We start from the raw sequence: 12,357 nt of genomic DNA, 5'->3' as shown, positions 1-12,357 counted from the left end.
TCCTTCGTTATTGCGCACGTGTTCCTCTCGAAAACGAGGAATGATATAGTAACACTAGCCTTTCTTGTTGTGCACGTGATCGTCTCGAGAGCAAAGAGGGATCTAGTTAACCTTCCTTCGTTATTGCGCACGTGTTCCTCTCGTAAACGAGGAATGATATAGTAACACTAACCTTTCTTGTTGTGCACGTGATCGTCTCGAGGGCAAAGAGGGATCTAGTTAACCTTCCTTTTTTATTGCGCACGTGTTCCTCTCGTAAACGTCGAATGATCTAGTAAAACTAACCTTTCTTGTTGTGCACGTGATCGTCTCGAGAGCAAAGAGTGATCTAGTTAACCTTCCTTTTTTATTGCGCACGTGTTCCTCTCGTGAACGAGGAATGATATAGTAACACTAGCCTTTCTTGTGCACGTGATCGTCTCGAGGGCAAAGAGGGATCTAGTTAACCTTCCTTTTTTATTGCGCACGTGTTCCTCTCGTGAACGAGGAATGATATAGTAACACTAGCCTTTCTTGTTGTGCACGTGATCGTCTCGAGGGCAAAGAGGGATCTAGTTAACCTTCCTTTTTTATTGCGCACGTGTTCCTCTCGTAAACGTCGAATGATCTAGTAAAACTAACCTTTCTTGTTGTGCACGTGATCGTCTCGAGAGCAAAGAGGGATCTAGTTAACCTTCCTTTTTTATTGCGCACGTGCTCCTCTCGTAAACGTCGAATGATCTAGTAACACTAACCTTTCTTGTTGTGCACGTGATCGTCTCATGAGCAAAGAGTGATCTAGCAACCCTTCCTTCGTTATTGCGCACGTGTTCCTCTCGTAAACGAGGAATGATATAGTAACACTAGCCTTTCTTGTGCACGTGATCGTCTCGAGGGCAAAGAGGGATCTAGTTAACCTTCCTTTTTTATTGCGCACGTGTTCCTCTCGTGAACGAGGAATGATATAGTAACACTAGCCTTTCTTGTTGTGCACGTGATCGTCTCGAGGGCAAAGAGGGATCTAGTTAACCTTCCTTTTTTATTGCGCACGTGTTCCTCTCGTGAACGAGGAATGATATAGTAACACTAACCTTTCTTGTGCACGTGATCGTCTCGAGAGCAAAGAGGGATCTAGTTAACCTTCCTTTTTTATTGCGCACGTGTTCCTCTCGTGAACGAGGAATGATATAGTAACACTAACCTTTCTTGTGCACGTGATCGTCTCGAGAGCAAAGAGGGATCTAGTTAACCTTCCTTCGTTATTGCGCACGTGTTCCTCTCGTAAACGTCGAATGATCTAGTAAAACTAACCTTCCTTGTTGTGCACGTGATCGTCTCGAGAGCAAAGAGGGATCTAGTTAACCTTCCTTTTTTATTGCGCACGTGTTCCTCTCGTGAACGTCGAATGATCTAGTAAAACTAACCTTCCTTGTTGTGCACGTGTTCTTCGCGTGAGTGACGCGAGGAGGCGCGGTGCAGAAGCACTGTTTGCGCTCTCTCCAGCTCGCCCAAGCGCACGACCTGCCTGACAGGTGAGGGGCGAGTAGAGCACTTCACCATGCACATCATCACCTGTGTAAAAAATAGATAAGATCGCTAAACTCTACGGACTGCACAAACATGTAGGAATCGAGAACATACTGATGAGGACGCTGACCAATGGTCACAAGTCGTGATTGTACAGGTTGACACCTCTACACCTCTATACCTCTATCAACGTACGATGCAGCACTACGAAAGTCGTAGTGTGCTAAGACATGTTGTAGGCAGGTCGCATACGACTAAATCGTGCTGTCTAAATCAGCCTTAAAATAATTGGTCGCTTTGTTGTTCTTTGCTGCATATGTTTTTCGCAACTGCCTGCACCACAACGCGCTTTTGGCGATCCAAAATGGAAGATATGATGTTTGATGGACATTAGCGCAATCAAACAACATATGAGTTACATTAAAGCCGCATTGTCACCAGTTTACTTTCGGAGGTCCGACGGAAACCTCAACCGCTAAAAAACAAAAGAATCTATTAAAATCCGAGATATTTAACAGGCCATTCGCTCTAAATTATCAGTCACATCCTAAAAGAAACTTCCAATAGACACACTGCTTTCAATATTTTGAAATATTTTTCGCGTTTTCCGTTAAAAATCATCGGATATTGTTACGTAATCGACCTGAAGTAAACAGGTGACAATGCGGCTTTAATGACTAATAACTAAAAAAACCCATTCGTTGAGTAAACGCATGCTCATCCCCAATGACACTTCCCCTTTAAATGTACCCACCTGCTGAAGCACTCCTACTGTATCCTGGTCAGCAGCGAACCCTTCGTCCTCAGACCTAATATTCTTCCTGGTTTCCTGATCAGGTATAACCCTGGTACCGTAAGTCTTGGAGCGGCGAGTACTGATCTCGCTGTCATCAATAGTAGCATCACCAAGCTGCCACTTCATGCTCGTGTCGCTCTCTGCGTCGGTCCAGGAACCAGTACCAAACGATAACAGAGATTCCAGGAACTGGCTGGAATTGAGAAGCACCACCAACGCTTTAAGGGCGCTGACCCTGATGATCGATTCAGTCAGGTCGTGCAGCGACCCCCAGCACGATGACGCAGTGCTTTTCTCAGAACCGAGTGACGCAAGAGACGTCTTGGAACCGAGGTGAGATCTGGATAGCGTCCGGGAGATCTCTGGAAAACTGCGACTCTTTTTGAACAGTGCTCCACTGAAGGAAACTGAGCGCTCCTTGGCTTCACAACTGATCTGGTCGTCAAAGAACGTAACCATGGAATCTTCTCGGTAGTTAATGGACTTGTCATCATGGGTGGTGTCCAGAAGTTTCCTGGACTTCCTCTCGTCCAGTGAGCTCCTGGAAACGCTTTTTAGGTTGCTAAAGGAGGCTGGCGGGTCAGGTTGGGGGAGGGGTCCATCATTGTCTTCTAGTAAACCAGTCAAGGCCAGCAAATCGGTAAAAACCTCTGGGGAGATCTTCTTGATACGCATGACGTCGAATCTGGGTGGCTCAACGTGCTCCAGATTTGCAACAAGCACATCGCTACAAGATAAAAAGAAGATATTATTATTGCGGAGCTAAGCGCGGCCGCAGGCCGCGCGCGTAGCCCCATAGGCATAGAAATATGGTATAGGTATGCGACTTGGTTTTTGTGGTCATCGCGCGGGTACCCTGTGGTGTCACTCGCCAGCCAGCCAGCCAGTCAGCCAGCCAGCCAGTCAGCCGCGCGACTCCCAGGCCCCACCCGGCCCCGAAATGGCGACTAAATACAAGCACGGAGCAAGGGAAAAAGTTCTTGTCGATTATGCGATGATTATTTATTTTGCCTCAAATTTTGTGACTTAATGACTTAAAGATAAAGTCAACTAGAGGAGATCCACTAACATTCATTCACGCCAAGATTTATCTGGTTTTAGCTAGTAAATTTAAGCAAGTAACAGTTCACATTAAAAAGCGAACAGAAACACAAGAAAGCGATTAAAAGAAACAATGCAAGGTGAGCTTCGGACGACGATTTGTATTGTCTATTGAGGATATGACAGTTATTAGGCTTTTTGTTGTCCTTTTTGTATGCTTTGAGAATGCAAGTACTTAACTTAGTAATCAAATTATTTGAGCATAACAGGTTTTGTTTTGACATTCTTCGTTTTATCTATATTCTTGATTGTGTTGAATAAAATACAATACAACAAAAACTGGAATTCGTCTTTAATAAGACTTCTTCAGGGCAAATTGATTGTGTTGAGATATTTCATAAAGGCTAACCAATATCGTATTGCATTTGTCAAATACTGCTAAAGAAGACCGTTCTTGTCTTTATATCCTGTGCTCTTAGTCCTAAGAAGATACATATCCTTAGAAGATACAGCAGCTTTTTCAACTTACAAGAGAAATTTTCCTTACCGAGGATAAAAAAAAACCTATTTTCAATATGTATTGTTGTTATTGTCTGCATCTTGCATCTCATGTGTTTATTTTTTTTTCAAATAGTTGTGGAAAATTAGTTAGATTATAAATGGCTTGATAAAAAGAATGTTTTGAAAGAAATAATAAATAATTGTTTTCACTCTTTTATGAACCAGGAACTACCTGAGGGCCAAAATGAATGCTAAAGACTGGAAGACATGAGAATTAAAAATCATGTCTTGAAAAGAACAGTAGGATGCTCTTATTCACTAGTCATTTGATACCCCCACACCCATGGTCCCAGGGAAGGTTGGGGGATTAAACTTTAATAAAAGCCTGTTTCCAAGTTAAGAGTCAAAAACAGTCAATACCACCACCCCTCTTGACATATTCTGGTTAAAAAGTGGTCTAAAACCCCACATTAACCCCTGCCTTTTGCGGGACCATAAGGGAGGGGGCGCAAATGACTACTTCATTACTATGTGATTCAGCAGTACACACTCATAGGTTTTTTTTTAGAACAAGATACTTATATAATATAAAACTAAAAACAAACTTTTGCTTTTTAAATAATAAATCTGTAAAGAGAACAGTTTTCTATCAACCTAAAGATAATGGGAAAGGGGATATTTTAGAAAAGTACTGAATATAATTATCACATTATTGTTATTATATTTTCTTTTCAAACATTTAAGGAAGAGTAATATTTCTTCCTTTTTCTGCTATTCTGACTATTTTTATGCAATTGATGCTCTTTGCTATTTCCCCTCTACACCAAAAATAAATTAATGAACAGATTTGATTTTTAAATTAGAAATTTTAATTTATTACTTTCACTTATATTTTCTTTTTATTGGAATAGTTAGATCCAGGGTTTCTCAAAACACCAATTAATGCATTACTGGATGTATATTAATAGATATTAATTCCCATGGGGATGGAAAATCACCACTTAAAATGGTACATTAAAACTTCAGTATTGCATCTTATCTAAAATTGTGTCTGACACTATATTCTATCTTTGAAATCCTGTTTCATCCATTACTTGTTCTTCGCAAGGACAAAGCTTGTCAGAATGTAGCTTTACAAATGTACATTAATGAAACTTTTAATAAGGGAAGGGTTTTTAGGGCAAGATACTTAAACTTTATAACACTAGCAACAACCTTGTTCTTTTTCAATAATAGAATTCTGTTCACATAGCTTGGATAGCATAGACATGGCCTCTTTAGAGGTCTGTGGTGATGAAAGGGTTAAGATAATGGGAAAGGGGAAATGTCAAGAAATGCTCAATCAAATTATTTTCATTACTGTTGTATTTTTTTCAACAAACCTTTCAAGTTGAGTCAATTCCCTTTATATCTCCTCCCTCGTCAACTATTTTTTAGTCAATTGATATTCTTTCCTTCCTCTCTACCCCAAACATAGATCAATGAAAGGGTTTGGTTTGAAATTAGAAGTTAGCATTTTAGCACTGTCAGTGATGCCTTAGATGTTTTTTTAGGATTTGCTTCCAAAATCAATTTGTTTTTTTCTTGCATTCATTTTGGAGTAGGCCACCAACAACAAGGCCACTATATGGTAAATGGTGGGTGCACCAATATGTAATGCATGAAAGGAGATATATTTTTGGATTTTAATTTCCAGACATTTTTCTGAATATTCGGTCCAATGAAGGAGAGAATCGCCACTAAATCAATACATAAAAATTACAGTATGGCATCTAAACAGTTTAAATATATTATTTCAAATCTGTGGAATGCTGTTACATCCATGACCTATTCTGCACAAGGGCAAAGCTTGTCGGAGTATTGTTTTGATTAAAAAAAATATATTTATAAACTTCTATGATGGGACATAAGAATTTATCATTACTAGACTCTTGACAACTTTGACAGCAATATTTACACCAGGAATTGTGTTTGTTAACTTTGATGTACTGCATAATTTAAGTTATTGAATAAGGCCTGGATCCATTTGGTTGGTACAATAAATAAATCTCAGTAAAGAGCAGGATCCTAGATCCCCCAAAAATACCTCAATCAGTCAACACAGAAGGTGTTCAATGCTGGCTCCGCTTTTAGGCAGTGCCTAAATCTATATATTATATTAACAATCATTTACTTCTAAGTGGACTGCACGCAAATGTCAATTTCCAACACAATTATTTTTCGTAACAACTTCATCCTAACCAACGCCAACAAGATTGCTACCACAGTCACAACCACCCCGGCCAACTTTACCTATTATCCTCACTTTATATCATCATCACCACCACCACCACCACCACCCCCGCCGTCGTCGTCGTCGTCATCACCACCATCGCTACCCACAGTGCCATTACCAACACAATCACAACTGCTACACCAACCTTAAACAGATCACCATCAACACTTTTCTTATCATCATCATAAAAATATCGCCATCATCACCAGTACCAAGGTCGCTCTCATTTTCTTCCTTTTATCATCATCACAACCGTAATCATAACCATCGTCATTAACATCATCATAATCCGATTCATATCGGGATCATTCCGATTATCCTCATCATAATCATTTATCATTATCATTTATCATCGCTGGGCACCGTTGGGTAGCCGAGTTAACAGATTACAACTTCGCCATCAAATACCGTCCAGGGAAAAATAACATCGATGCAGATAGCTTGTCGCGCCTTAAAGACATCCGACTGTTCATGGAAAATTGCACCGAGACGGCCACGAAAGAACCTATCGCCAGTTAGCGATTGCTAGTTGCTGCCCTAGCCCAACACCGTGGAGATGTGGTTCTGATCAATTCATTAACTGTCGATGTACAACTGGTCAGAGAGAGTAACGATTTGGAGAAAACCCAGCATCCACAACCACTGACCACGGCCGAGCTACAAGAAGCGCAGTGCAAAGATAGAGTGATCTGAAGGGTGCTAGAATTTTGGAAACGCAGGGAGCGTCCGAGCCTAGAAGAGAAGAAGAAAGAATCACGAGAAGTGCAGCTATTGCTGAACGAATGGAAGAAGCTGGAATTGGGAGAAGACCAGCACCTTAGAAGAGTAAGTGGCGAAAACAAGCAGTTACTTCTCCCTCAGATATACCAGCGTCTTGTTCTGAAAGAGCTACATGAAGAAATGGGCCACTTAGGCGCCGATCGCGTTGTCGCCCTAGCTAGGGAGCGTTTCTTATTGCCGTACATGCAGCGCAATATCGAACATTACGTCACCAAAGTGTCTTCTTGCCTGAAAAGCCGGATGCCGACTCTTAAGACACGTGCACCTATGAAAAATATGCCTGCAAGTCCACCATTTGAAAGAATATTCATTGACTTCCTTCATCTCGAGGCAAGCACCGGAGGCTATGAATACGTCCTGGTAATAGTAGACCACTTCACCCGCTACGCCCAAGCTTACGCAACAACAAATAAAGTATCTAAGACCGTCGCCAAGCATCTATACAATGATTTTGTCCTCTGCTTCGGGTTCCCATCGTCATTTCATCACGACCACGGAAAGGAACTTGAGAATGAGCTCTTGAAGGAACTTGAGAAGCTCTGCGGAGTCCGCCACTCACGGACAACTCCTTACCACCCTCAAGGGAATGGACAAGTGAAGCGGTTTAACAGGACACTGCTCGCGATGCTAAGGACGCTCCCTGAGAAGTTTAAGTCCCGATGGAACGATCATCTCAACAAGATAATATTTGCATACAATTGCACAAGGCACGACTCTACCGGATATGCACCATACTTCCTTCTGTTTAAGCGGACACCGCGTATACCTATTGATATAATATTCGGGAACGCCAAGGTAAAAAGCCGAGACGCGGGAACAAATCAACATCACTACGTCCAACAGTGGAGAAAGGCTATGTCCTTGGCCCATGAAATAGCAGGACAGCGAGCGGACAGTTCCAACGAACAAAACCGTCGCCGATACAATCAGAAGGTACGTGGAATAGAGCTTGAGCCTGGCGCCAGAGTCCTAGTACGCAATTTATCAAAGAGAGGCGGGCCCGGTAAGCTGAGGAATTACTGGGAAGAGAACATCCATGTAGTACTAAAGCAACACAAGGATTTGCCAGTGTACGACATGAAGGCCGAAGACGGAGATGGCAGAGAAAGAACGCTCCACTGAAATTTGTTACTGCCATGTGACTACCTGCCGGTAGAAGGTGCTCCTTCTTTGAAGAAGACCAAAAGAACCAAGCAGCGACAACCTCCCACACGACAGATTCGGCAAGACTCCAGCAGAGAAGATGAGTTCTACGCCTGGGAAGGTCAAGAGGATAAACCTGGCAAGAGAAAAAGTAGTCTACTGGAAGACCATCCAGCAGAACGACACAGCCAAATGATGTTAGAGCAAAGTCACCATTCGACAGCAGAGGGTAATACCCCTGAAGCTCAGCATTCAGAAGAAGAGCACCGAGATGACCAGGGGACACCGGCAGACCCAGATGATGCTCATACCGAGACAGTGCCGCAGCGTTCAGCGAGGAAAGTGCGGCCACCGATCCAGTACGGATTCACAACTCCAAGAGTATATACCGGTATACCGTCAAAGCGCAGTTCAGCAGCGGCTATTTGATCCTTGCTGGAACCCTTCACCACTACACCAACCGCAGTACGTGTATCGACCACCTTGGCAGTTCTACCAGTATTCACGACCTTTTGCGGTACCGATGCCATACTATTTGTACCAAGCGCCGATCCAACCAGTATTCACGACCTTTGGCGGTACCGATGCCACACTATTTGTACCAAGCGCCGATCCAACCAGTTTTCACGACCTTTGGCGGTACCGATGCCATACTATTTGTACCAAGCGCTGATCCAACTAGTATTCACAACCTTTGGCGGTACCGATACCATACTATTTGTACCAAGCGCCAATCCAACCAGTATTCACGACCTTTGGCGGTACCGATACCATACTATTTGTACCAAGCGCCGATCCAACCAGTATTCACGACCTATGGCGGTACCGATACCATACTATTTGTACCAAGCGCCAATCCAGTACTGAGAATACTATCATTATGAACTTTATGAACTCAATATACGATATTTACTTTTACAAAAAAAAAAACCAAAAGGACTGTGAATAGAAAACGATCAGGTACAAATGGGCATTATTATCACAACCTGTCTACGGTAAAGAAGAATGATTGTAAATTGCTCGAAAAAAAAAATGACATCACATTAAAAAAATATATAATGTACGAGACAACATTATCGAAAGAGGGGGAGAGTGTCAGGCCCTCGAGTAATAACTATTGTTGTTTAATGTTTAACTAGAAAATCCGCGTGTAATTTGAAGAAGAGACAAGCTCACGAGTAAAGTCATAGTTTTGGGGAACCCAAAACTGTTTTTGAAGTCACGAGACAAGTGTTACAATTACCGTCATTCGAATAATCATAATAACGATTCTTACCACGATCATTCCCATTTTCCTCATCATAATCATTTATCATCATAGTCATTCATCATATCTTTCATATTATCATAATCATCATTGACATCATAATCATTAATGTCATCATAATCATCGTCATCATAATCATTGTCATCATAATCATCATAATCATCGTCATTCACATTAACATTCACATAATTTTCATCTGTGTACGCACCTGACGGGCGCCTCACAGTCGTCCCAGTGCACCTTCACCATTTTACTACCCTCGTTGTCATCATAATCATCGTCATAATAGTCATCATAATCATCGTCATTCACATCAACATTCACATCATTTTCATCTGTGTACGCACCTGACGGGCGCCTCACAGTCTTCCCACTGCACCTTCACCATCTTACTACCCTCGTTGTCATCGTCATCATAGTCATCATAATCATCGTCATTCAAATCAACATTCACATCATTTTCATCTGTGTACGCACCTGACGGGCGCCTCACAGTCGTCCCACTGCACCTTCACCATCTTACTACCCTCGTTGGCCACACCCAGAATAGTACCCTCCTTGGAGGAGTGCTTGGCGGTACAGCGTCCTCCAACTCGAAGTCCAGAGTCTACTCCGCCCATGACAGCAAGCGCAGGCCACACCGTGTAGCACAAGTTGGTGTCCCTGTCAGTTAGACTGGTACGGGAGTCTGATAACTATGGAGTAATGCAGGACGGGGCTAGTTAGACTGGTATGGGAGTCTGATAACTATGGAGTAATGCAGTACAGGGCTAGTTAGACTGGTATGGGAGTCTGATAACTATGGAGAAATGCAGTACAGGGATAGTTAGACTGGTATGGGAGTCTGATAACTATGGAGAAATACAGTACAGGGATAGTTAGACTGGTATGGGAGTCTGATAACTATGGAGAAATGCAGTACAGGGATAGTTAGACATGTATGGGAGTCTGATAACTATGGAGTAATGCAGTACAGGGATAGTTAGACTGGTACGGGAGTCTGATAACTATGGAGTAATGCAGTACAGGGCTAGTTAGACTGGTGCGGGAATCTTGTAACTATGTTTGCTGTTTAATGAAGAATCTTTGGGTTTTGAGAGTGTCCATTGTATCAAGGTTTCACCATGTTATAAGAACTAATCTTGCTATGGAGATGTCCACAATACTGAGGTTTCCCCACGTTATAAAGGTTAGCATAGATTTGAAGATGTCCATGCTATTTAGGTTTCCGTGACTCACCCTTACATCATCCCTCTCTTCCTCGATACCTTCGCGCCCAGTCTCCACGCTATACTTAATTGATTGCAGACCCTCCAGTATGCACAGGTTGATGTCAGTCTCCCAGTTGGGTCTCCTGTGGAGGGCCCTAACCAGGGACACTAGGGCCTCGGACAGGACAGCAGGTAGTGGGGCGCAAAGGGGACTACCAGGAAAAAGGTCCCTAGGGGCACTCTTCATGCACATGTCTTTAATGGTAACCTGAATAAGAAACAAAGTCAGATCATCATATTAAGATTTACAGGAGTATCAAAAGGTCCATGTGGGATCCAATACATTATCAGTGCAATGACATCAAAACAAGGAGTTCTCCACCAACATCAGTAGTACAAGATGCCAAGGGGCGCAAAGGGACTTATCTGTTAATTTATCTCAAAGAGGGGGGCCAAGTGATGAATAGGGGACTCTCCCATAGTCACCTGGACCCAATGGGGCAAGAGGGCCCAGACAAATGATGCAGTTAATTAGAAAAATGTATAATATTACCTTAATGGTTTTAATACTGTTACATGTTGCCAATAATAATGCAAAAATCAAATCCATGACGGTCTTACAAGAAAACAATGTTTGTAGATTTACCTTTTCTCCTGGCGTATTACTGTAGAACATGACGCATGGATACACCTCAGTGGCATCGATACCTTCAAATGCAACTCGCGGCTCCTGCGAAACAAACAAAAAAACAAATTCAGCACTTTCATATGTCGTGCTTCTGCCGTGACGAATCTATATGTCAATTGTATTGACAATAAAATACATTGGATTCCATGTTGGTTCAGACATTGCACTAAATGAGTCACGCTCGACATATGATGGAAAAACCTAGAAAATAAGCAGTTCTAGATAGAGAAAGAAGACACAATTTCTTACAATGGCCATCGGTTTTTTTGTATTCCGGACTGATTTCAAAACACAAATAACGTGAGACCGAAATGCACACACCGAGAATTGGCTTTTTAGATATCTTTATCTTAAAATTTTACTTGTGGTATGTATGGGCTCAGGGACGAAAAGCTCAAATTTTAATAACACTACAAAAAGTTCCATCAATTGAAAAAAGTCTCAGATATTTTGTATCTATTACTCACTAAGTATTTAGAGAAATTTTCCGCCTTGTGAAGATGTGAAATGGGCTTATTTAAAGCGTCATGTAACGTTTTTCCGTTATGTCGTCATGCCCAATAGGGTGCTCAATAGAGTGCAATAAGTAAATAAGTTAAGGTTGGTTCTCACTCGGACGTAAGCGCAAACGGAACGCACATAGTTTTCCGATTCTCACTAGAACATAAGCGCAAGAGAACGCAACTGCTTGATTTTCTTGAGCTTGCGCTTGTGTTTGACCGATTCTCACTTGTGTTGCGCTTCCGTTTGCGCTTAACGCTTGCGTAAGATAAATTAAAAATGGTATCTGATTCTGCACATCAAAAGTTCGATGTCTCAACTGGCACACAGCGTCGTGCTTAATCTTATTCTGCCGTACCAAACTTGATTGATTCAGACACCGAACTCTAAACGTGCCCAATCGAAGCAAATGGACTCGGCACGGCAGGAGCGCGACAGAATTCAGGACTGGGTGCAAAGCAAAGCAACAGAGGGAGAGAGAGAGAGAGAGATAGAGAGAGATGCCTTTTTTAATGAGGGATTCACTTAATATCACAATGATAATGTACGCATGGCCCTCAACAGAAACAAAATTAATAAAAGCTATTTACAAATCTGTTTACAGCAAAATCTTTGACGAAACTATTTACAATAACAATCCTTTGCTGA

General features: G+C 42.1%; 1 protein-coding gene across 5 annotated transcripts in view; it reads right to left on the bottom strand.

Moving 5' to 3' along the window:
• Positions 1–12,357, bottom strand: part of LOC5517638 (probable E3 ubiquitin-protein ligase HERC1) — an 88,631-nt gene that overhangs the window by 36,619 nt on the left and 39,655 nt on the right. For all 5 annotated transcript variants that reach the window (XM_048727499.1, XM_048727500.1, XM_048727498.1 and 2 more), the window contains exons 33-37: positions 11,167–11,250; positions 10,549–10,788; positions 9,787–10,004; positions 2,261–3,029; positions 1,404–1,551 (exon numbers count right to left, since the gene is read on the bottom strand). In XM_048727499.1, coding sequence (XP_048583456.1) covers positions 1,404–1,551; positions 2,261–3,029; positions 9,787–10,004; positions 10,549–10,788; positions 11,167–11,250 — 1,459 coding nt within the window. The remainder of the gene's footprint in view (positions 1–1,403; positions 1,552–2,260; positions 3,030–9,786; positions 10,005–10,548; positions 10,789–11,166; positions 11,251–12,357) is intronic.

This window comes from Nematostella vectensis, chromosome 5 (assembly GCF_932526225.1).
Source record: "Nematostella vectensis chromosome 5, jaNemVect1.1, whole genome shotgun sequence".
In the NCBI taxonomy this organism is placed as follows: domain Eukaryota; kingdom Metazoa; phylum Cnidaria; class Anthozoa; order Actiniaria; family Edwardsiidae; genus Nematostella; species Nematostella vectensis.
The sequence above is the reverse complement of the archived record's forward strand: the minus strand, read 5'-3'. Positions and strand labels throughout refer to the sequence as shown.